General features: G+C 30.6%; 1 protein-coding gene across 1 annotated transcript in view; it reads right to left on the bottom strand.

Annotated features, from left to right (window-relative positions):
- The window catches only part of LOC113386498 (putative uncharacterized protein DDB_G0277255), a 106,824-nt gene extending 79,383 nt beyond the window's left edge, over positions 1-27,441 (bottom strand). Inside the window, exon 1 of the mRNA XM_026624278.1 lies at positions 27,307-27,441. Coding sequence (XP_026480063.1) covers positions 27,307-27,441 — 135 coding nt within the window. The remainder of the gene's footprint in view (positions 1-27,306) is intronic.
- Between the last annotated feature and the right edge of the window lie 447 nt (positions 27,442-27,888).

Below are 27,888 nucleotides of genomic sequence, written 5' to 3'. Positions count from 1 at the left end.
GAAATCTTTTAGTCTATCAAACTTTGTAAGACCATCTTTATGAAATTTCGTAAAAAAAATATATTTCGGAATTCGGAAAAGCAACTTCCACATAAACACATATCATATACATCTCAAACATAAATATAAAATATCCTTTATTCCGATAAAATTCATTTCTGTCCTTTATCGAACGAGTTCCTCGTCCGCGAAATATTTTGATTGCCATTTTTTTTATTAGCTCGAGCCAAATTACCATAATAAATCATTTTATCACTTCCAGCAGATTGGTTCGGTACAAAAAAAAAATTACAAACGGTATTCGAATATATCTTTATAATTATAATGTCGTAAATAAGATCCACGGGCACGAGGAAGAATACACCATTAATTTTTTATGTAAATCAGTTCGCCCGTTTTATTGGAGCAAAAAATATCATTTGGAGAAGTGATTTACGATTTATTGTTGGATAAATGAAGTTGTAAAAATATTTTTGGGAAATAGATTTATAACTAACGGGAACTAAACCTTGTTTTAGTGTTTTGCGCACTCTACAGAGGGTACACTGTTCCCAAATTCATCAACTAATCATTTTATTATGATACTTTACGTACTTTGAACGTTCAATATTTTTTATTATATATTTTGGAGATTTTTTCTATATTATATATTTATATAAATCTTATCTAGGATCAAACGCAAAGGTAAATTTACGTGCTACAGTTAGTGGCGCCATCTGTGGACTGGGGAAACAATTAAAATTGGGGTAATAACGAAGCGGTCGTGTTAAAAAATTACTATGAACATTCGATAATTATAATTTATGACTTTCGAAAACATTACCAAATTGTCAATATTGACTTACCAAATATTCTGCAAATTATATTATTGATTGTCGATATAAGAGATTAACGATATATCATCAACTTTCAGCAAAATTTTGATTTTGTTGCTAAATAAGCATAAAATAAAACGTTAATAAATTACAGCATCATTAGTAGAAAAAATTGTAATAATAATCTGAAAGGGAAAGATATAATAATCCTATCATGAAGAAAAAATCGTCAACCATTGGGTTGCTTTATAATGGTTAAAATTTTGTAGAATATCAAAATAATCAGTCTAGGTTACTCGATTTTAATTGTGACATAATTTTATCAAAATCATTTTGTTTTCAATATATTTTTTTTGAATCTCTGAAACCGATGGTCCTGCCTTCCTAAAAATTAAATTAACTCCTTATTTTGTTAAGACAAGTGAAATGTTTTGTGAATCATTCAAATCGGACGCTTCGTTCTCTCAAAAACTGACTTGCCATTTTTGGCACATTTTGCTCCGTGCCTCCCAAACGACCGGACCTGCCTTTGCCCAAAACTAATCAGCACGTATTCCCATCAATAAGAATCGAATGTTTTCTGAATCATTGAAATCGTTTGATCCGCATTATTTAATCTTCTTTTTTAATTACCATAACTTTTGCATAATAAAACCAAATGCTCGTAAGTCTGGCAGTTTGTGCTTTTTCAAGTGAGTAACACTTTTATATTTCAGAACGTTCGATGATATTTTTCCAGACGTTTGTGTATATTTTTTCAGCTTACCGACTGAACATAAAAACAAGAAAATTTCAAACTAATTTACATAAACAAACGAAATGTACCGACGAGCGCAAAAATAACCGATATTTGCATAAACACACGAGCAGAGAATTTTATTGAAAAAATATGAAATTTAATAGAGAGAAGGAAATTTCTCTACTTTTATTTTTATATTTTTGATATATGTTTTTATTAAAGCAACTGAATGGTTGTTCTTACTAGTGGTGAAAATTTATAAAAATAAAAATCATACACGTTCGAATTTGTTTTAGTCATGTACGTGAGTGAAAATGATTTCTATATTGCTTTGTTACTAAAGTATCTTCATTTTATAATCGAAAGTTTTTCAATCGTCGACGAGAATTTGTATCCGCACATACATACACAGGCGCGCACACACACACATACACATTTCTTCATACGTTCTTTACCTACAATAAACTTAACTTTTCTGTATTATATTGCATTAAAATAATATTTTTTTCATGAATTATTTTTGAACAGTTCTAATTATATTATTTCTGTCATCAATTAAAAATAATTAAATGTCGCAGAGTTGCGTAACGCGATATACAATAAATACGATGGTGTTACACAATACACCATCAATTACGACATATATATATAATACTAGTCACAACAATTAGTCATGGTCATTTGGTTTGAATTTTTTCGCAATTATTGTTCCAGCAGTTCGTAATTTTGCAAAGTGTACACTTTTCGAAACAATTGATGATGACGAGTGTAATTGAAAGTCTGACAATAGGCAAAAATATATAGATGAATTCAATTTAAAAAAACTGTGGACAAACGAAAAACTGGCTGGCTGAACCTGCCTTTGCCAAAAACTAATCAGCACATCTCCCTATCAATAAGAACCATTTAAATCGGTCGATTGTAATGCTTTGATAAAATTTGTACTAACTTGTAAATCTCATTAAGAGAAAAACTTTTAAAACAGTTTATTGGTTTTCTTTTAGATTTTTCTTAATCATTTACATCCAATTATATCACAAATCCGGAATCCAATTATGAATTTACACAAATCTATTTTATGACGCAAGTGTTATCATTTTTTTTTTTTTTATATTTTCTTATATATTTTCATATTATATGCTGATGTTTGTACCATTTTGAGATTATGTTTTAGAAGTTAATACTGTTTAAAACGCTCAATTAAATTATATGACATATAAGACATATTATTGATAAGACATAGCTGATAGTTCGTGACTACCCTCTCATGCAATTATTCAAAAAAAAATAAACCTGTGACTTAACATAATTATTTTATACCGAGGGTTAACTCCTGAAAGTCGTTGAAAATATCTTCACTAATCATATTTTAATTAACTGAAATTTCGTATTTTATTTACTAACACAGTAGGCAACTCTAAATAATTCTTGTCTAAAAAATCTTAAAAATTTACCAAACTGAATGAATCCCATATTTAATTGAAACACCAATTTTTTCCTCGTAAGGGGACGTCTCTTAATCATGTGAGGTTTAAAAAGTTTTAGACATAAAAAATCACAAAACGTCACTTAGGGGATGGGGAGGGTGTAGTTAGATATCATTGAGGGTGTAGTTAGAGTATTTATTTTGTACCTTGATTTAAAAAAAAATTCTGAACTTCGTATTTTGTACGGTGTGGCCTACAGGCGAGTTGCATTCGTAAAAATCATGAAAAATTTGGAAAATCTCGAGAAAATTATATGAACACATATAACGATTTATATATCATTTTATTCGTAATTTTATTCTGCATCTTTTCTTCAAATAATATGTTTGCTTATCTTTTACGGTTTAGTCTGTAGTATGGAATTTGTGTGATCATTCAAATGTTCAAAGGCAAAGTATGGTTAGGTTAGGTTAGTTAGGTAAGTTAGATTAGATTTAAGCAAAAAGTCACACTATTTGATATTTTTATAAAGAAAACATATGAAGTATTATACATCGTTAAAAAGGTCTCAAAATTCTTAGTTTTTTCCCATATATAGCAACTTCGAATTCATAACGGTGTGGCCTACAGGCAAGTTGCAATTGAAAATTTTAAGAAAAACTGGAAAATCTCGAGAAAATTATATGAACACACGTAACGATTTATATATCATGTTATTCGTAATTTTATTCTGCATCTTTCGTATGAACAAAGTTTTTCCGTATCTCTTACGGTTTAACTTGTAGAGAGCAATCTGTGTGAATGTTCACTTGTTGAAATGCAAAGTACGTTTAGGTTCCAGTAACAAGTCGGATTATTCGATATTTCTGTAAAGAAACCAGATAAAGTATTAAACATCGTTAGAAAGGTCTCAAAATTTTTAGTTCTTTTCCCATATATCGCAACTTCGAATTCCGCACGGTGTGGCCTACAGGCAAGTTGCAATCGTAAAATTCAAAGAAAAACTGGAAAAAATCAAGAAAATTATATGAACACACTTAACAATTTATATATCATTTTATTCCTAATTTTATTCTACATCTTCCAAAAATCTTTTAAAATCGATCACGTGACTAACAGACTCCCCCTGATCAATTTTTGTTCCTTTTTCAACAATTTTTCAGCAAGTTGTCTTCAACCGTACCACTATTTCCATAACCTTAATTACGATGTCAATATACATAATCTCTTCTCGGGTGAAAAATAATATTTTTCTGTAACTTTAAACCCCGACTTACGAGTATGTATCACTATCCTGGTCGTCGTGGTATCTTCTTAGCACCGTCGGCAGTCGCCGGGACGTCACGGCTTCTGTTTTCTGTGTGCGTTTTCATGTAAGTGACACACGAGCAAAACGGCTCAAGGTCAAGGTCACTCGTACGACCACTTAGGAGTGGTTGATGTGTGCTGCACACTTCTGCACACACTGCACAAACTGCACAAAATGCATCACAATCAGTGCAGAAATCTGGTTCTGGTCCCTATCTTTGTTGATATCCCAAAAACAAATTAAGTCTAGTGATTTTTTTAACGTTACTATTTTAAAGTAGAGGGCAAAAGATGTGTGACTAGACATCGTCTTAAATCGAGCGACGTCGCTATCACCTAATCAACTGCCACCTTGTCAAAATTTTAACGAAAGTATTTGGTTTGTTGTTAGATTTTATTTTGTTTTGAGCACTGTTGTTTAGTTTACGATACCTGAATATAATAAGTAATCTATGGTATTTTTATTCTAAAGTATAGGGCATTTTATATTTTAAAGTATAGGGCAAAAGATGTGTGACCAGATATCGCCTTAAATCTGGCCTTAGTTAACGATACCTGAATATAATAAGTAAAATTTAGTTTATTTAACAATATTTTAAAGTGTAGGGAAAAAGATGTGTGACCAGGTATCGCCTTGAACACATTGCCAAAGTTTTAACCAAAGTATTTTATTCGTTATTGGTTTTTTCTTGTTTTGAGTACTGTTATTTAGTTGACGGTAGTTAAATATGATTTTTACGCATACGTTATTTGATGTATCGTTTTTTTTGTTAGATTCAAAGGTTTGTTTTATATAACCTCTAAAATAGCTTTTGTATGGTTGGGGTAAAAAGGACCACCAGCAAAGCGTGAACAATAATAAAGTAGTTAATAACAAAGCAAAGGTAAAGAAATCAATTTTACAAAAGAAGTTAAGGGACCCATTTTGCCGTAAAATATACCAAGGTTGTACATTAGTTTTTAAACAAAATGGTACTGAAAACTGTCAAAAGCCATATGGTTGCTATGCGTTTTAGATAGAAAACCTAAGCTAGAAAACGCAGAAATGTCAAAAAAAAACAAAGCAAGTCGAATACTTCTTTTTGGTTTCTTGACATACCTCAGAAAAAAATTGTGTGTCTATGTATGTATGTGCGGATACAATTTTTCACTATAAGGCACTATGCCATAAATAGTTTATATAAGATTCAGATTAAATTTCTACGTAGCAAAATATCTCAATTACTTTATACTTTATCCATTTGCGGCTTAATCAAGCAAGTCATGATAAAATGTCAAGACTTATTACAAAAGTTTTCGAAATGATGAGAGTAAAGATGCCAAGAATTAAGTTTGCTCATCGAGATTCTAGACTTGGAGCAAAATTAAAGTTTATGGAGTAAACACCATACTATATACTGAATTATGAAAGTTTGGTGACTTGTAATATAATGTCCAATGTTCTGATCAGAAGAAAGTTTCTAGCAATTTGATATCAGTTTCGAGATTAAATATTTCACTTTGATATTAGTTTGGATTAATGAATATATTAAGACAAGATTAAGAAAATATAGATATTAGTAATAGAGATGATACAGATCTTATTATGTATATTAAAGTACATTTCTTTCTGTTCGGACGTATTTTCGTTTTATTTTATTTACCATGAAGGTGACAACCTTCAGGGCATTAAGCTTTACACGGAATGGTTGCTACCCCTTACTTTATAAAAATACACTTTCAATTTAGTAATATTACTTTGCACAAGCAAATTAATTTATTATATTTATGTATTATATAAATGTCATTAAATTATTTCTTACTATCGATATTTATAAAGGAATGTTACAAGATACCTTCTACAAAGGTATATAGTAATAAATATACGTCTCCGCTTTTTCTCCTGTTGGAAATAGTTGATTTATTAACTTCCCGTAGGGTAAGTTATAGTAATCGCAAAAAAATCGAAAATGAAAATTTTTATATATCTTTACGTTTCAGAGGTTTCTGAATATTTTGGCATACCTTAGAAAAAATGGATGTATGTGTGTGTGTGTGTGTGTATGTATGTATGTATGTATGTATGTATGTATGTATGTATGTATGTATGTATGTATGTATGTATGTACGTGTGTGTATGTATGTGCGGATACAAATTTTCGTCGACGATTTCGGGCACACGGATCAACCGATTTGAATAATTCAAAAAACATTCGATTCGTATTGATAAGGAGACGTGCTGATTAGTTTTTGGCGAAGTCAGGTCTAGCCGTTCCAAAGATACGGGGCAAAAAGTGCCGAAAACGGTAACTCAGTTTTTAAGAGAACGGAGCGTCCGATTTTGATAATTCAAAAAACATTTTACTTGTATTGATAAGGTGAAGAACCGATCAAATTTTTATAAAGGCAGGTCCAGCGGTCTCGGAGATCTAATAAAAAAAGTAAAAAAAAATGCCATTTGGCGGTCAAAAATGATCATTAGACATATGCACATCAAATTATGAGATATTTTATAGAGATTTTAACAATAAGTATAATTTTGGCTTACATTCCTATGGGTTCCGTACCAATGTTTACGCGTTAGACGTCGACGCGGCGCTTACGCGGTTTGATATTTCGTCTTTATGCAGTTAAAGCAGTACGATTGCTTTGAAAAAAAGTTTAGATCTTTCAAAATATGTCAAAATGAAGAAAACATTTTTTTTTCAAAAAAAAAAAAATTAAAAAAAAAAATTAAAAAAAAAAAAATTTTCTTTTTCAAAAAAAAGTAATTTTTTGTCTAATTGTTTGTCAAAAATCTTATTTTTTCGAAGTAAATTTTTTTCAAAAATGTTAATCGTTTTTAAAAAAATAATAATTTTTGGTACGGGAAGTTCCAGCAATTTGCCTTGAGGCACGATGCCTTAATTGCCTTAAGACAGAATTCCACTTACAGCTAGTATTTTACATTAGTCAGCAAGTCTTGATATATCGTATATTAAAGTTAATTAAGATGTTTCTAGACTCATATGTATATATATATATATATATATATATATATATATATATATATATATATACATGTATAAATTGCATGAAGCGTTTTTTGCAGACGGAATTGCATTAGTATCATATTGCGCATAATACATCAAAAAATGTATGCATATATGTATATATAAGTATGTATATATATATATATGTATGTATGTATGTATGTATGTATGCATGTATGTATATATATATATATATATACAAGAATGCATTTTATTATCAAAGAAATTCCCAAAGAAGCATTTTCTCCCAGGTTCTACATTAAGTATCGCGTTCCTTCTCATTTTAAATAAAATGTGATCAAGTTGTGTAAATACTTTAATATTTATAAAAAAATAATTATCATCTTTGATAAGTAGATTAAGGAAAAATTGGCTAATTGAGCCAACTAAAAAATTAAAATAAAGAATCTTTATTAGTCACGGTTTCGTACTATAATTCTTCAAGATTCTTGGTTCAAAAAACTTTCTGCTTGTAAAAGAAATGTTGAATTTAGTAACGCAATTTTTTTTACCAAAAATTCTGAAAAATTACTAATAATACTATGGTAGGGTCCATCTTCGTATGAATTGGTAGAAACGTCTTATTAAATTATCTTATTAAAGATCTATGTATTTGCTGTGCGATCAGGCGTTTTATACTAGAGACCCTATTTTATGACATCTAAGTTTTAATAATATTTTATTACAATTTTGTGGTTTTTTAGTCATGTTTTTTTTAGAATTATTGTAAACATGTCAATTATAATTTTTATATTTTATGAGAGGTAAATAATAATATTTGGCACACGGAACTGTAGATCAGATATCGTTTTAATGTCAAACATTTGCACAATTGCTCCGTGACATGAAATCGTCAATATTTTGATTGTCAAATTTTGAAATAATGTAATGAAAATATACTAAAATAAGACTTCAACATATAATAAAAATACATTTTTTGAAAATAGAAATTTTTGCATCGGTAAAAATGTTAGTGTTTGTTCGTTGTGACCCGTTTCGGAAGCACGGGTCAACCGATTTGAATGATTCAAAAACATTCGATTCGTTAGGGCGAGATCAAACTATTCAAAATTATTGCATCAAAGTGTATAAGACAATTTATACAGAATTTCAGTAAATTTTATCTAGTTTCTGTTAAGCTAAATATAAAAAAGTGCCCGAAACAAATTTTTTGAGTTTTTTCAAAAAATGCAAAAAAGTGTCCAGCATCCATTTATTGCTCTGGCAAAATATAGAAGAGCGAGTTCAAAATATTTAAAAATTTGGTATCAAAGTGTATAAAACAATTTATACAAAATTTTAGTAAATTTTATCTAGTTTTTGCTAAGCAAGACTTAAAAGAGTGCCCAAAACAAACTTTTTGAATTATTTCAAAAAATGTATAAAAGTGTCCCTAATCCATGTATTGCATTAGGCAAAATATAGAAGGGCGAGTTCAAAATATTCAAAATTATTGTATTAAAATATACAAGACAATTTAGAGAATTTTAGTAAATTTCATCTTGTTTTTGCTAAGCAAGAAAGAGTGTTTAAATTTATCATTTAATAAATTGAATTATCTTTTACCTTTTCGCCAGATAAATCAGCTGGTCCTATCTTGATAGGATATCTTGAAACTATCTTCTAAAAACAAATCACAGACTTCTAACAAATTCATTTAGATATCAAAAATATTTCTCAAACTCACTAATGGAATGTGGAACTGCTCGTTTATTTAACACTTTTTTTAAAAAAATCACAGACACTTGGAAGTAATAATAGAAAAATATTGAGGTAAATAGAATAAGAGCAATTAAAATAAATTAGGTAAGAAAATTTTAATAAAATTAAAAACCACTTTAGATTTAGGTAAATTAAGGTGCAGTTTTATGATTTTCAAACAGTAACAAAATTTAGCTCAGTGTTACGAATATAATCTGTTTAATCCCAATTTTTCCTACTGTTTTTTAGGTTTCCACAAATTTTTTAAGTCTAATTGTCTAATCTCACATACACTTCACTAACAAAAGTCCTAATTGATAATTATTAAAACTTTGTTTATCCTTTGTTTCATCTGCACACTTCTGTATACATTCGTACTTTCGGATGAAAGCATGGAAATTAGTTTTAATTGACAATTATACCAACTTTCTCTTGTGCCTTGATTCATCTGCACACTACAGTATACATTCGTTATTTTGTCAATTTTCTTGATCACAAACTGATTTACTGATTTCACTAGCAAAAAGTTCAATTGACAACGATTAGAGGTAAAAAAACTTCCTTTTTTATCCAATGATCCACCTGCACACTTCTGTATACATTCGTTCTTTTGCCAATTTTCACGTTCATTTGCTCTTGATCACGAAACTGTTTTAATTCTCAATTAGTTAACAATGGTTAGAAGTAAAAAAAAACTTTTTTATTCTTTGATTCATCTGCACACTTCTGTATACAATCAAACGTCCTTTGTTTTTTTATCACAAACTGATTTACTTCACTGGCAAAATATCTTAATTGGCAATAATTACACGTAAAAAAAATTTTATACAATGATTCACCTGCACACTTCTGTATACATTCAACTTTTTGCCAATTTTTACGTTCAGATCACAACATTTGCTCTTGATCACAAACAAAAGTGTACTTCACTAGGAAAAGTCTCAATTGACAATGATTAGAAGTAAAAAAATAATCTTTTTTTCAATGATCCACCTGCACACTTCTGTATACCTTCTGCCAATTTACACTTTCGGGTAATAATCACAAACTGGTGTACTTCACTACCAAATGTTCTAAGTGATAATTATTAAAACTTTCTTTTATCCTTTAATCCACCTGCACACTTCTGTACACATTCGTATTTTTGCCAATTGTCACTCTCTGATCATAATATTTGCTCTTGCTCACAAACTAGTGTACTTCACAAGAAAAATCTTTATCGTGACAATTATTTCAACTTTTTTGTCAATTGATTCATCTGTACACTTCTGTACACATTCGCCCTTCTGTCAATTTTCACTTGTGGATCACAACATTTGATATTTATCACAAACTGGTGTATTTCACAAGCATAAGGTCTGAATTGACAAGGATTAGAAGTAAAAAAATATATATTTTATCTAATGATCCACCTGCACACTTCTGTACACATTCGTCCTTTTGCTAATTTTCACTTTCTGATCACAAAATTTGCTCTTGACACAAACTGTTTTACCTAACTAGATTAAAGTCTCAATTGACAAGGATTAGAAGTTCCAAAAATCACTTTTTTAACCTCCGATTCACCTGCACACTTCTGTACACATTCGTCCTTCTGTCAATTTACACTTTCTGATCACAACATTGGCTCTTGACACAAACCGTTTTACCTCACTAGCTTCAAAGTCTCAATTGGAACTAAAAAAAATCTGTTATCCTTCGTAGTGTCGTCCTGCCAACATTTGCTACTGATTACCGTGTCTCTTCAAATTAATTTTCCCTTACAACAATGTTGCTCTCGAATCTCGAATTTCGAACGTTGGAGCCGACACAAGACGTACTCGTACGTAACATCATAGCCCGACCGAATCCAAAAGACAACTGAACTGATGTTGAATGCCGCGCGGACGCCGAAAATAACACACACGGCTCGGTCGGTCGGTGGAAGGACTCTCTACTAATACATTGAGATATAGAGACGCAGACGGTTACTAACATACGCGCGCTGTACGGTGAACGCGTTGTAAGGGAGGGTTGGCATGGGACAAGTTTTTGGGAATTGAACATTTTATAAAAGGATACTTTTTTTAAACTTTTATTAGGGTAAGTTATAGTAATCGCAAAACGATCGAAAACGATAATTTTCATATCTTTACGTTTCAGAGGTTTCTGAACATTTTTAAGGCATACCTTAGAAAAAACGGATAAATGTGTGTGTGTATGTATGTTTGGATACAAGTTTTCATCCACGATTTTGGGCATTAACCGATTTGAATGATTCGAAAAACATTAGATTTCTATTGATAAGGAGACATTTTCAAAAATTTCAAAACAAAAAAATTTTTTTTTTGCTACCGAAGGTTTTAGCAATTTGCCTTGAGGCACCTATAGTTACTATTTCAGTTTTTTGGTGGTGATTTTTTTCATGAACTAGTTGTAAGTACAATTGTGCCTTAAGGCAGGTTGAATTAACTTCCCGATACGATCAATAATCAGTACGCTTCAACATTAAATGTAGTAATGAGATCTAGTGAAAATAATAACCAAGGCAAAATTTATATAAAAAGCTTTTTTCAGAAAATAAAACTAGCTGAAAACCTGGTTTGTCTCAAAAAAAAAGAGTGCGCGTAAGGATCACACGCGATTGAAGTAAAACTTTTAATATTGTATGAGTAGGCAATTAAGATAAAAATAAAAAAAACATCATATTTGAATTTTAAAAATCATCTTTTAATAATCATATAACATCAATAATAATAAGATCTCCTGAGCATCGGCACAGCTGTCCTACTGATATTAAGAGTTTGAATATGATGTGAAGCTTTCTTCCTAATTTTGTTACCTATCTTACCGGGAAATTCAAACCATAAACGTAGAAGTTCATCATTATCGCCACGTTCTATGTACACTAATTTTCCCACACAACCATTAGCTAAGCCATCACTTACATCAATATTAGTTGTTATTATGTAAAATTTATTCAGAACTAAAATTATTTCATACGGCAAAGCCCCGGTATCAATAACCGATTTTTGTGAAACTGCTGACGAATGTATGATTGTTGATCTGTCGCATGGCAACCTACATAAATATCCGTGGCAGTAGATATTATTTTGTCTTCAACGAGATTCAGTATAAATTTATTATATTCCATGACACATTTATTCTCTAAGAAAAGTCTTATTCCATGAGGACATAACATAAAAAACGTGATTCAATTAATGCAAGTTCATATAGGGTTTAGCGCTCGACTTACGCATGACATGACGGGAGTGGATACTCGCGACATCAGCGCTTACGGCGTCGTAGTGTTCAACTACACGTTGGCATTTTCGTTGCATTTGTACGGATTTACACCCGTGTAGCCTAAAGAAATTTTTACACCCATATCGCGCCTAAAGAAGTTTTACTTCAAAAAAAATTGAATATTATGTATTGAAAATTCTGAACTTTTTTTCAAAGCAATGTAACGGGTATAGGTTGGCAAGGAACCCATAAAAATGTAAACGAAGTTTGTACTTATTATTCTAAAAATCTCTATAAAATATCTGATAATTTGATGTTTATAGGCCCAATGTAAATTTATCTGGATCTCCGTAACTGAATTGCAATTTTGTGCATTTTTTGCTTCGTATTTTAAAAACTGCTGGCCTGTCTTCGCCAAAAACTAATCAGCCTGTTTCCCCATCAATAAGAATCGAATGTTCTGTGAATAATTCAAATCGGTTAATGTGTGTTCTCGATATCGTCGACCGAAAATTGTAACCAAGCACACACACATATGTACAACATACTGCATATTATTTTTCTTTTTAAAATTATTGAAAAATATATTTATGTAATATTTTGTTAACTTATAGACTTTGACTTATAGATTATTTTATATAAGAACAGTATTTATATAAAAAATATTCATCAACATATAAGTGCCTGTCATTGACGAATATACTCGACATTTTCTGCTTTGACGTGTATAATCGTCATGGATAACTGGCTAAATTTTGTATCTTGACATGTATATTGGTCATGGCAAAATTTTGTGTATTGGCGTGTATACTCGTCATGCGTAGAAAATAGTGATCGTGAGCTATTTAAATTAGAATTTTTTTGAAAACCAAAATATATTCTGAAATGTCAAGTATTCGTAAGTGGCATTTGACCTTAAGGCAAGTTCCATGAACTTTCCATGAAATGTAGAGACAATATACTTAATAAGAATCAAGATTTAGCTATAGAAAATAATTACCTTATGACTTGTTCAATTATCATTTCTCGTATGTTCTAGTTTTAGTTTCGTTCTTGATTTTACGACAATGTTTCGTTTCAGCGATATGAGAATATGTATGCATGTATATTGTTACGAAACTTCTAATTTTGTATAATTTATAAATATAAATACTATTTTGTAAACACTTTGGTAATATCGGGTCTAGTCTAGTTGCATTGGTCGTCGTTTGTCGGTCGTCGGTCGTTTCGTCGACTCTACAATACATTGCTGTGTGTGTGTTTTGCCTTATCTACGACTATATGTATAGAGAAAGATATCCGTGTGTGAGTTATGTTAGGCTGGGATAACATGGATTGATTAAAAAACTAGTTGAAAGTGGCATTTTGCTTAGGGAAACGGTTAGATATATCCCATTAGAAATGATTTTTTTTTCGAAAAAATTGGTTTTTCATTAAATTTGAAAAATCTGAACCGATTTTCAGTAAAAACGTTCCCAAACAGACGATAATTAACCAGGTATAAAACAGGTTAAAAACTGTTTATTAAAATTGGAATGTGTGGCAGGAAGGTGAAAAATCCCCAGACAGATTTTTGCATTTTCATTGAAACCAAGTTGTAGAGTAGACTGTCCTGGGGATTTTTTTTTATTTCTTTGGATCAATTTTTATTTCTGTATTTTTTTTATAACGTTTATATAAAAACACACAATGACCGAAAATTTTCACTATTCTTATTTTCTATTTCTAGAGAACATTTATGTATTAAGCAAAAAATTTAAGTTATTAGATCTATATTAAAATAAGTTTGTAATTTTAAGCTTGTAAGTTTAGTACCAAATCCAACATTAATATAAAATTTTTATAAATCGACCCTTATTTGTACAATAAGGGTCGAATTAGGTAAAACGGATCATTATTGAGTGGGAGGGTTAGTTATGTTAAAAATTTAATAGTTATTCTTAAAAAGGGTTTGTTTTTACATATCCGAAAAAATCCAATAATTAATGTCTCTTCAAGTAATTACATAATTCTTCATCTCGATTTCGGTCACTGAACGTTTTAGACTAGAATTCGATTGAGATTTGAGTTTCTGAAAAAGCTCAATTTTTCATAAAAAAAAAGGGTTTTATTAAGGGTTGCCCAATTCTAACACTCATTTTTTTAAGGTATGATTTTTTATTTTTTTCACATTCTTACCACACTTTCCAATTTCATTATTCAATTTTAACCTATTCGATAACTGGTTAATTATCGTCTGTTTGGGGACGTTTTTACTGAAGTTCAATTAAGATTGTTCAAATTTTTACAAATTGCTTGTTTTTAAAAAAAAATCATTTCTACTGGTGTTTTTTGTTTTGATAATTTATAATTGAAATAAGAAAAAAATCTTTTAAAAAAAAAAGTGTTATACCTGTACTGATTATTACAAACCTCAGTACTGCAAGTACTATATACAAAGTACATTTTATAATACTACATATTATTACTATTACTACGAAAAGTAACCTCAACCTCCCAATCCTGCCAGACAGAGATAATTGCTCTCAATCCAGACATCGCCATCTCGCTCACTCGTGATAAAACGTCATCGAATTCTAGGGGAAAACCGGGGAAAACGATAAAGAAAATTTTACTTGAGGCCGAAAACGAAAAGGAAAAGAAATTTGTGAATCTAGATCAGGGATGTATGTGTCACACATCATGTTGAGTTCATTCTTTATATTTATAATTCAATCTTATAAATGGTTAAATACGATCGTTTGCAAATGCTTCTTCTACATAAATTTTTGCATTAAAATATATAATGTGTTTTATAGTATTAATGTGCTCTGTAAGCATAGTTTTAAATTGTCTGGGGTTTTTTGAATTATTTTTGTCTTGCTGTAACGGTTTAATTAAATTTTGGCTCATTTGTCCAATATAAAGTGCAATCTGAGCAGTTAATTTCATAGAACATTTCTAAGTCGTTCGATGTTAAAAGAGATCTTTGTTTTAGTAAAAATTGTGTTAGTCGTTGTTCTAAGTCGGAGTCCTGATTTATAAATTAGTTTTTTTCAAAGAAAATATACATCTTCAACGCATGGTAGACGTATGACACCAGAGAGAATTATTTTTATATTTCTTTATATTATCTTTATATTTCTTTATTTATTTTGATTTAGACTTACATTTATATTTATAATAAGTCAGGTAATTTTATTGAAGGTAGAATTAATAGGGTTTAAAGAGTGAGAGATGTCGATTACAATTTTTGAAATTAACTCAATGTTTCTGCCCCTAATTTTTTGTCAGATGATAAGAGTAATGTTTAAAATAGCGACCAGGGTTTGTTGGTTTTTGTTATTAATTTGTTGTTACTTCATTGTCTGTAGCAGGAATAAGTTTAATATCTAAGGAATTAATCGAGTTTATTGTTTTATCAAATTTTAAACTAGAATTTAATGAAACGATTACAACAACATAAAAAGAACGTTCATTTTTCCTTTTTTAGTACATGCATACAAACATATTGTATACACAATCAATATTCCTTATTTTTATTAAGATCATATATGATATATAAAGTACCCACGGCTAGACAACTATGTATAAAAAATAAAAATGGAAAATGTATGCTCAATTATTGCAATAAATACTTTTGTCTTAAAGAAAATACATAAAAAATAATTGAAAAATTGTTAGGCAATTTAAAACTATGCTTACAGAACACATTAACACTTTAAAACACAATATAAACTTTTTTAACTCTTGTACTACATTTTGAAGAAATTTTATGCAAAAAGAGAATTTGAGAAGGATCTTATCTATGCTGTGCGACACAAACAACTTTATCTAAATAGTTTTTCCAAATTTCATACAAAAAAAGTGCAAAAACTTCACAATAAGTTTTACACATGATTTTGTAAAAAATCTTCCGTTCATCTAAAAGACCTTCAATTTAAAAAAGTCTTTTATCCTGTTTTCCCCTAAAATCGCGTGTATGCATTTAGGTGTGTATGAGTGCACACATAGCAGACAGTCCTTCCAAAAGACTGAACTAAAAAAATATGTCGTTTTTTGAATTTGAAAGAACATGCACGATTTTAAAAAGAAGAAAAGAAAGTCGAAAAAAGTCATCTTTATCGTTCAAACTCCAAAGCCAAAGAATAACATTGGAAAAAATGTTCGAACGACGGGCGAAGGTTGTAAAACTGAAGAATATGGTAAAAGATTTTTGTTAGATTATATATTAACGTGGATGCTATAGCATTCAAAATTTAAATTGATTGTAATAGTTAATTTTATATGATCTTAGGTTTTTGTGGTTATTATATCGATTTTTTGCGGAAAATTCGAGGTGCTGAAAATTATAGGGTAGGTTCCTTGTGACGCTAGAAACTGCTGTAAAAATATTAGGTTGTCAAATATCTCCCTTCCGCTTTTTTGCTCTTGGTTTATAATACAAAAAGGCGGAAGGGAGATATTTGACAACCTTATATTATGAATATTATTTTACTAATAATTATTATTATGAAGGTTATTATACTTGACGTGGATGCTATAGCATTCATCTAATTTATGACTATCCTTATAAACGATTTTTATTCAAATTTCGGATATCAGAACCAAGTTGAAAATAAAATGTCTGTCAATTTTTGTATCTTGCTGAAACCTAATCAAGCCCATGATTTCCTCCGATATAGATGATTAATAAATTTGACATTGTCTATTTCTTAGATGGCTTGAAAAAAAAATAAAAACATACTTTATGCTTCAAAGATTTCTCCCTTCTGACTCCCTTTCTGATACTATTCAAATTATTATTATCTTATCCGACTTGACTTTTATTTTTATGCACGTAGTCTCCATAACTTTATATGAGTATCTGCCGCATGTTCAATTTGAAAAGAGAAAATAAATATAATAAAAAATGAAATCCCCAGTAGTAATGTTTAAAGATTAAAAAATTAAATCTCCGCGCGCTCAGACGACTCTCGTACTCGTATGGTGGCGGTGGTGAGGATCAGAGGGAAAACACGTCTGCCGGGCGAAATTAAAGTTTCTCAACATAGAAAAATATTGAAATTAATTTGAAATACAGTACAGATGTGTTTTATTATGTTTTACAGTTTGCCCGAACGTCCTAGACCCCCTGGATGCCTCTCAATTGTCAAATAGTCAACTTTTTTTTGCGTTAATTTTTTAACTTCCCGTAGGTTATTTATAGTAATGGGCTGAAAATCGAAAATGAAAATTTTTGCATTTCTCGACGTTTTGAATGTTTCTGAACATTTTGGCATACCTCGGAAAAATGCACGTGTGTGTGTGTGCTTTTTGTTTGCCCACGTTTTCGGGCGCACGGATCAACCGATTTGAATGGTTTAAAAAACATTCGATCCCTATTGATAAGGAGACGTGCTGATTAGTTTTTGGCAAAGGCAGGCCCAGCGGTTTTGGAGATACAGAGCTAATTGTTAAAAAAATGGCAGTTTTTGAGAGAACTAAGCGTCCGATTTAGATGATTCAAAGAACTTTCTGCTTGTTTCAACAAAATAATTGCCTTTGGGAAAAAAATTGTTTCTAATTTTTTTTTTCAAAAAATATTTTTGTATTTTTTTTTTGGATTAAAATTTTAAAAAATTACCCAGGCTAAAAACAGTCTAAGCGCCACTCTGGTACAAATGTTTACCCGAGTGCGTTTAGACTGTTTATGTACTGAGCACTTTTCCAATTTTGTGAAAACTATTAAAAAATGTGAAAATGCCGCCAAGCTAAGCACAGTATAAGTGAAAATGTCGCACAGAATTATTTGCAAATGCGTTTAGACTGTGACTGTACGCACTTTTTCAATTTTGTGTAAATTAGGGAACTATTTTTTTTTTTTTTGAAATTGAATTCGAAATGAAATGACGATTGTTAATGTTCTGGAGATAAATTGATTTATGGTTTATGATTTAAATTTGATTTGCTCAGATATAACAAGATAGCAAAAATAATGAAAGTTACAATATTTGTAATAATATATTTGAAAACGTTTAAAATTTCTCGAATAATTAATTACGGTACGGGAAGTTCCAGCAATTTGCCTTAAGGCACGATGCCATCCATACACCACTAGTTATTTTTTCATACTTTGAAGTCGTATAAATCGCAAACTTATGTATCTAGATAAATTTATTTATTAAATTGACTATCACAAAGTTTCGGTTTGCGTTATTATTATCGACTAATTCAAAAATCACAACTGGGGTTAGTTGCAACAAAATCTTTGAGCTAATTGTAACATCTTACTTTTCATTTTATCTACCATGAACTTTTTAAGGTCAATTCTGTCAATTCACCACAAGAGTCCATTACTACCTGAATTCGACTCTGTGCAGTATGGGACAGACACTATTTAAAATGATATGTAGCAAATAATAATATGTGTCGTTTACAAATGTACGGTGATGCTGCTGATGTGCCTTCGTGTTGATGTCTGATTTGCGATGCAGGATGCATGATGCATGATGCATGATGCGTGCATTCATAGTTGTATGCAGTTGTGCAGCTGCAGACAGCCCGTCTGAGCAAAAAAATAACTGCAGAACACTGAAAAGGATACACCAATAATATATGTACATTTATGGACGACGGTAATTGTTTGTCGAAAAAGTACAAATGAACTACTCGTTCAGAAAAAAATGACTGTAGGATCATATTTTGACAAAATCGTGTTAGTAAATATTCAAGTTATATTATTTAATTGATTTTTGTATAAATCTTTCAACTCCCCTGTGTCTTCTTCAATTCAATCGCGGAATTTTTATTGTTTAGCGTAGGCTTCATAATTGCGTATGCGGAATGCATGTTTTTTATTCCGATTTCAATACAAAATGCATTTCGTCTGGCAGTCTGGTTGGTTTTGCTTGGTCTTCGTCTGGACTGCAGTTTTGCAGGTCGAATGAGTGTCGAATGGACGGTCGAATCGTCGAATCATCGAATCGCGACGTCCTTTTGTTCCTTCGTCCTTGTTATTACATTGTTTTTGCGAAAAAGGACGAATAGGAAGGAAGAAAATCGACGACAAGAACAATGTACGACGAGCGTCTGTCTGACGATGAGTTTCGGTCGTCTCTGTCTTTTGCACGTATCAGTTGATAAGTCTGGAGGATGCACTTTTGTAAACACCTAGAGCAGTGGTGGACATCGAAAATCAAATATTTGGGAAAATAAAAATATTTACTATTGATATAAGGCATTGTGCTTTGTAACGAATAATGAAAATTTCCCATTCTTTACAGACAAGAAAATTTTTTGTAAGAAAAAACAGTACTAGTAATAATGATAAGAAGTGCAGGGTAGGTCTTTAAAAGTGTAAGCAATTTTACATATTTTTAACTTCCCGTAGGGCAAGTTATAGTAATAGCAAAAAAATCGAAAATGAAAATTTTTATAGATCTTTACGTTTCAAAACTTCTGAACATTTTGGCATACCTTAGAAAAAATGGATGTATGTTCGGATACAAATTTTCGTCGACGATTTCGGGAACACGAATCAGCCGATTTGAATAATTCAAAAAACATTTGATTTGTATTGATAAAGAGACGTGCTGATTAGTTTTTGGCAAAGGCAGGTCTAGCCGTTCTGAAGATACGAGGCAAAAAGTGCCGAAAACGGTAACTCAGTTTTTAAAAGAACGGAGCGTCCGATTTGAATAATTCAAAAAACATTTTATTTGTATTGACTAACTGAAGAACTGTTTTGAAAGGCAGGTCCAATGACTTTGGAGATACGGAGGAAAAAGTAAAAAAATGAGCCATTTGGCGGTCAAAAATGAACATTAGACATATGCACATCAAATTATCAAATATTTTATAGAGATTTTAACAATAAGTATAAATTTTGTTTACATTTCTATGGGTTCTGTACCAATGTTTACGCGTTACGCGCTTTGATATTTCGTCTTTATGTAGTTAAATCAGTACGATTGCTTTGAAAAAAAGTTCAGAATTTCCAAAATATTTCGAAATAAATGATTTAAGATAGAATAATTTAATATGGTTCGAAATTTTATTAAAAGTTTCAATTCATTGATCAACTTTTATTGATTATTATTATTGATTATTTTTAATTACTCGAAGTTCTAGCAATTTGCCTTAAGGCACGATGCCCGAATTGCCATAAGACAGAATTCCACTTACAGCTAGTTTACGATTACGATCGCATGCGATTCTGCCGTAGAATGGACCAATATTTTATGGCAAGGTAGCAGTTTTTATATAAACTGGTACAAAAATCTATCAAAATGCTATGTATTTGCTGTGGGGCTGTCCATTAATCACGTGATCTATTTCTGAAGTTTTTTTGACCCCTCTCTCACTTAGTGACACTGCACAGCTACCACATAGCATTTTGACCGTTTTTAGTACCATTTTATGTGAAACACGCTACGCAACATAGCCTGCCGTGACATTGATCTACCAACGGGTACGACCAATCGTTGATTATAGAGAAAATAACGTTTTTCACAAAAACTAAATTTTTATCAAAAAATTGATTTCAACTAAAGTTTTCTTTCACTGGTGCGAGCGAAAGAGACAGCCGACCCAGACATCGTCGTTGCATACAACTAGAATGTTCCATCCCGTTCTTGCCTAATGCATTATTACCGTTCGGTGCATTTAACAAGGAAAACAACTTAGTCGACCCCGACAACGGAATTGTTTTAAGGAAATTAACAACAAAAACTTAAAAACGCACTTTTATTATTTCCAACAATAAGTACTCGATAAACTTGAAACGAACGACCCATTTCAGTAGTAGACTGATGTAATGTAACCAGGAAATAAAATATACAAGAAATATTTGTATTCAAAAATTAGGGAAACAAATTAAAAATTTATCATTAGTTTTAGTAATCTAATTTAAACTAAAAATATATCAGATTTATATAGGTCGATAGATGAGTTGCCTTCTGAAAAACAAAAACTTAGTCATCAAAAATAAAAAAATGACGTTTCACTTGTAACCATTTTACCTCCTGAATCTAATCTTTTCGATAAGTGACCATTGGCCTCTCAAATCCCATTACATATTTCCGAAGTTGCCACTAAAAATGGCAACATCGTCCAGACTGCAAAGTGCAGACTATTGCCATCCATCCATCCATCCATCCATCCAACCAGTCCATTGTCATCAGAGTCAGAGCCAGTGTCGGAGAGAGGACACAATCGAACGCAAATTGCAAATGCAAAATCGTTTTTAACGGAACTAGTAATTTTCCTCGTTCGTCCGTCTGTCCGTCTGTCCGTCCGTCTGTCTCATTACAATCGAAATCGCCTTCGGGGAGCGAACGAGATCGATATAGTCCAGACACTATTTGTCCTCGTCGCCTGTATGCACTTGACTGAACTGAATGAAATGCAATCAACATAGGGACGTTGTCACACCATAGTAGAAAAAAAACATAAGCTTTGTGATACGTAATTATACTTGGAAAAATGCACTTTAGAAGTAAAAACTTCGAAATTTGAGTGAATTTTTTTTTCAAAATATTTTCACATTTTAATGAAAAATTATTATCATTTCAAGCTTTCAATCAAGTTAAGTTTCAGTCAAGTTTCCATCATTTTAAAAATATCCCTAATGTTTTACTAAAGACTTGTATTTTACTCAAAAAGTTAAATTTTAAAAATTGTTAAAATTGAAAAATCGATAACTTGAGAAAAATCATTTTTTTATGCAAGTTTATTTACTTAAAATTGATTCTTTTGTAATTTTAAAGAAATTAGTATAATTATAAAATGAACTTCTATTTTAATCAAAAAGTATAAATTTAAGAAATTATTGAAATTCCAAAATATTGAACGAAATGCGTTAACTTTAGAACATGTAAATGGAAAAAATATTATCCCAAACAATCTGCATTTTACATAAAAATATACACAATAGTGTTGAAGTTGTGTTTAAAAATTAGTATTAAAATAATGAATTTTGCATATTTTATTTGATAGTTTTTTCATTCTCAGAATATATCAATTCAAAATATATAGACATGTTCTGATTAGTTTTTGGCAAAGGCATGTCCAGACCTTTGGGAAATATAGAGCAAAAAGTGTTTAAAAGTACAGTTTTTGAGGAAACGGAGCATCCGATTACAATGATTCAAAAAACATATTGCTTGACAGTGTGAAAAAATATTTAGTTTTTGGGAAATACTGGTTTGGGAAAATCCAATTTTTTATTTTTTTAACTTATCAAATTTTTTTGCATTTTCAGAAAAATACAAAATTTCAAATTTAAAAGGGGGTTTTATTGAAAGAAATATAAAAAATTAATATCGGATTTTATTAAAATGTTCAAAAATATACAATGTTTTTAATAGTTCCATAGTTTTCTTATATAGTTTAAATAAATAAATTAATTTTATCGTTGCAGTTCAGTTTGAAAATGTTTATATAAAAAAATAAGTAAAGTAGGACCCATTCTGATCGGTTTTTTTATATATGTTTAAGTTTCTTAGAAGTTTACTTATATTAGATCTATAAAATATTAATGATGAAATGTACAGTATTTCACATATTCTATTTGAAAATCTTTAAAACATTTGCTATTAATGATAGTTCAGTAAGTTTTATTGATTATTTAGTATTTTTATTCCTTGCATGTTTAATTACGGTACGGGAAGTTCCAGCAATTTGCCTTAATTTGCTAATGTCATGTATCAGTAGCTTTTTCTCTGGGTTTCGCATTAAGATTTATAATGTTTAACTATTAGTCTGCGACTCAGCGTTATCGCGCTTCGATAATTCGTCTCTGAAACAGATACTTAGTGCGGTCGCTACCACTTTAATGCGAGTTTGTCGGAGCAAATAAAAATTTCAGAACTTTCAAAAAAGTCAGTTTTATACAAACTTATCCAATGTTTTTAAATTTACAAAAATGTTAAAGGAAATTCAAACTAACTTTTCAAAACTTTTAACAAAAAAAATTGGAAAGGATTTGGAATAGAAGGCACAATATTTGGTTACATTTTTTTGGGTTTAGGTTACTGTATGTCACAATCATTTCGATTTTGCCGTCGAAAACTTGTGCATATTGCAACACACACGGCACTTCGTTGGTACCTCTAGCTATTTTACATAAAACTCGCCTCTATGGAAATACTTGTTATACGAGGTGTGTTCAAAAAGTACCCGGAATTACTAATAATTAAATTTCGCGGGTCTGGAGTGTCTGATTGTCAAAATTTTTTTTTTATTGTGTTGGTATACATGCCCCTAAAGTATGATGAAATTTTCAGCTATATTCACTGTTTACTTTGTCTGTGGTAGTCGCTAAGGTTCGACGTGTTTTTCTGAGCTCGGCGATTTTTACAATGGAAGAATTGAAAAGTCAAAGAATTTGTATTAAATTTTGCGTAAAAAATGAAATAAAGTGTTGCAAAGTGCAAAAATTCACCAGATATGGCTCCGTGTGACTTTTTCCTATTCCCAAAGTTGAAGAGACCCATGAAAGGACGGCGGTTTTCCTCGATTGAAGAAAATCGCCGAGAGTGCTCAAGGACATATCAAAAAGTGAATATCAAGGGTGCTTCGAAAATTGGAAAAAACGCTGGCATAAGTGTATTATATCTGGGGGGGACTACTTTGAAGGGGACCACATTAATGTAGACGAATAAATAAATATTTTTTTGAAAAAACGAAAATTCCGGGTACTTTTTGAACAGACCTCGTATTCATTATTTCTGAAAGACAAGCTAAATTGTTTTCAATATGCTTTATAGATGCTGAGAAAATTGTAATTTTAAAGAGAAACATTTGGTATTTCTTATTTAGAATGTATGATTATATACTATTTTATATAATTTTTGTGGATGCAAGTGGCGTTTTGCCTTTTGGCATATATGTTTAAAGTTAACTAATGGTTCAAACAAAGGTCCACGGCATTTTTGAAACAGAAGGAAAAAAGATTTGAATGGGTTTCAAAATTTTCAAAAAAATCTTAAAAATCACAAAATAATCAATTTTTTTTCGAAATTTTCAAAAAAAGATTTGGAAGTTCTAAGAATTTGAAATTACGGTACGGAAAGTTTCAGCAATTTGCTTTAGTGCGCGATACACCACTATTTTTTGCTGTTTTTCTATAATATATTTTACTCTTATAAAAATTCCCTCAATCTTTTTTATCAAATGTGAAATCGTCTCACCGGTCCCATTTCCATTCCGCCGCCGCTGCCGCATCATGTTTGTTATTTTGCATCGTGCCAGAGAGCGCAGCTCGGCTAGCTCTTCGCGACTAGAGCGGCCGACAGCGGCAATTAGAGCGGGAACGCGCATCATCGCCGTCGCCTCTGCCTGTGTCTGGCTGTGTCTGGGCAGGCAGACTGCCGGCCTGGCCTGCCTGTCTCCCTTCCACGAAATGCATCCGATGCATTTTCCTAGAACAGGACCGACGATGCCAGACGCCGCCAGACGCTCTGTCGTCTCTGTTTAGTTGGGGAAGAGCACCGGTGGACGGTGATAATAATATATGTCGGGTTGATGTAAGTGGCATTTTGCTAGGAGAAAGAACTAGTAGTACGTGGCATCATGCTTTAAGGCAAATTGCTGGAACTTCCCGTACCAAAAATTATTATTTTTACCAAATTTTAATTTTTTTAAAAACTTTGTGAAAAATTGAATTTTTTGAATTTTTTTATATACTTCGAATATTTTGAATATTTTGAATTTAAACTTTTAAATAAAATTTTTTAAACTGATTTCAAAGCAATGGTGCTGCGTAACTGTTTTAGAAACAAAATATCTAATCGCGTAAGCACCGTGTCGCAGTCTATCTGATAAACATTTATACATATAGATTTATACATATAGATTAAAATAAATTTGAAGTAGATAACGTTAATGTAATTTTAAAACTGTAACAATCATAAATTCATTGGTACGGAACTTACAGAAATGTAAACTAAATTAGTACTTATTACTAAAATCTCTATAAAATTTCACATTTTTTACCTATTTCATTGGATCTCCGATAACGCTGAACTTGCCTTTCCAAAAATTTAATTTGTCAATACAAGCAAAATGTTTTTGAATTTTTTTAATCGGGCGCTTCGTTCTCTCAAAAACTAAATTACATCGATGTTCTATATATATTATATATTAGATGACCCGACAGACGTTGTCCTGTACCCATGTTTACAATTTTTTAATATAATATACTGATATTTACCGTTTACCTAAAAATAATAATTATTGTTTTTTAAATTACTCCTCACACCAAAATGCATATACATTAATATGAGCGATGTTAAATGTAGAACTGCTTTAAATAAAATGATGCGTAGCAATTCCCACACAATATTGGAAATTGAAGTCTTTTAAACGGTATAACATAACCATAACCAAAATATAACACTGGTACTTTATGTTGGATTAAATTAATTTAATTTTTTATTATTCAAGAATCAAATTGCATCTTAGACTTCTCCTAATCGATATCGTGAGGGCCGAATTGTATGTATTCATCTTTACTTTCCCATTTGTTGTTACAAAGTGAAATATTTACGAATTATAAAAATATTGTGAAAAGATTAGTAAAAGATGCAAAGAAATTATATATGCGAATGCAAACGATGACATGTATTTTCCATTTATTTCTACTATATTGCACATGCATCCCAGTACTTTATAATCACATACATCCTAGAAAATTTCCTTAACAAACTTCAGAAAGATTTATCAAAATCTAAATAATCATCAAGGAGGAGTATACAGTGAGTGCTCGTAATTTAATATGAACTTTATATTAAATTACTTTATAAAACTCTAATTGATTATACGTTTTAGTTAGAAAACGTTTGAATGAGAAAAAGAAAAGGGCTGTTTTTAGGGCTTTCCCGGCAATCTTCCTCGCCGTAAGAACCATCCTTGGACTTCAACAAACATTTAAAAAAAAAATGGCCAAATTGGTCCAGGCGTTGTTGAGTTATGCGCTTGCCAACACATTTTGCGATCCATTTTTATATATAAGATAAAGTTTTTAAACTTGTATCATCGAAAATTTGTATTAAATTATTGAATTTAACACTACATTAAATCTCTATTATTTTTTATTTTCGACCTCTTTATTTCTTCGTTTGGCCACCAATGATACACGTACTATAGTAGTTGCAGTTGCAGTTGCAGCCAGACACTTTTCATGCATTAGACTTTTAAAACATTGTTGAAAATGTTCCATTTTGCATTATTCACGAACTGGAAAAGTTTTGTAGGTGTAGGGGTAGTAGTTGGGCGGTAGGTGGTAGTAGGTGGTAGTAGATGGTACATTGATTTCCAAACTATATTCAAATTTATTTTCTTTTAACTAAATCATAAAAAAGAAAATGGATTTTGAAATTATAGACAAAGATATAACTAATAATATTAATAAAGGCATATTGCAAACAATATTTTATATTTTTGATTAGGTTTTTTTAATATATTTTTTTTATTAATTACAACTAATTACTATCTTTACAACAAAAGAAAAACATTTAATTTTGATGAAAAATGTAAATTAACAGAAACCAGTATTGCATTTTTATTATTAAAATTATTGTGCAACTTTCCAATAGAAAAAATATCTGGTACAAATCTTGTTTGTGTTTATTAGCTAAAAACAACGTTATGGTGTGGTATAAAGAAAATTCTGGGTTTTCTCCTGTAATGTTGTTTGCTTGCCTTGGAAGTTTGCCAAGTCGTCAATTCAAAGCCTAAATAGAATGGAAATAATAGGTTTGTGCCCTAGTTTTCCAACTCAATTTCATCATATGTTAAAAAGTATGCCAAGAATAAAAGGTTTTTTGGAAATCAGTTTCCGCAAAGTAATTTTTCTAAAAAACGGCTTTAACCGGTTTCGAGTTTTCTAAAAAAAAACTATTGTAAGGAGTGATTAGAACAAACAAAATGTCTTTTGAACTACGAGTAATTAAAAGTAGTTCTTAACCGAAAAAAATATTATTTATTTGCTCGTGATATTGTATCAGGTAATTTCTTTCACAGAGAAAATCTCTGGAAAAATGATTGGAGTTTATTATCAAGGTATGTTATATCAGTCTCCCTTATAAAGATAAATAGAAAATCAAAAACAATCGAACTCGATTTTCTCGTCTCTGCAATTGTCGTAATAATTCGTCTGATTGCATTTCCAATGCATTTTCCAATTCTAGAACAAGTCGACAATACTCCAGACGTATCACTCTGTCTCTCTCGACGTGCAATTCTTCTTTCATGTTTTACCGACGCCACTGCTTCTAAAAATGTCGACAAAATAATAGACAGTTTGAGAATATTTAATAAGAAATCAGATTTTGTATAAGCAAAGGTACGCATGATATTTATAAGTGGCATCTACTACCTTTGTTTGTTGCAAAAGATGATATCGTAGATAGCACTATTTAATTTAATTAAAAAACTAGTTGAAAGTGGCATTTAGCATTAAGGCAATTTGCACAAACTTTCCGAAATGTGTAAGAATTGACTTAATCAACCGAAATTAAAATTTAGATGTTCAACTGTTTTTTTCAAAAATGAAGTTAACGCTTTCAATTAAATCTAAATATTGCGCTTTCAAATAGAATTTTTTCAAACACATTTTAATTAATTGTAACTATATCAATGATATTGCACAGACACAAGTGCTTGTATGCCTTAAAATTGTAGCTTATTATTTTAAATTT

Source organism: Ctenocephalides felis, unplaced genomic scaffold (genome assembly GCF_003426905.1).
Source record: "Ctenocephalides felis isolate EL2017-DRISC unplaced genomic scaffold, ASM342690v1 CF-g0.4_SCAFFOLD_03571, whole genome shotgun sequence".
In the NCBI taxonomy this organism is placed as follows: Eukaryota; Metazoa; Arthropoda; class Insecta; order Siphonaptera; family Pulicidae; genus Ctenocephalides; species Ctenocephalides felis.
The sequence above is the reverse complement of the archived record's forward strand: the minus strand, read 5'-3'. Positions and strand labels throughout refer to the sequence as shown.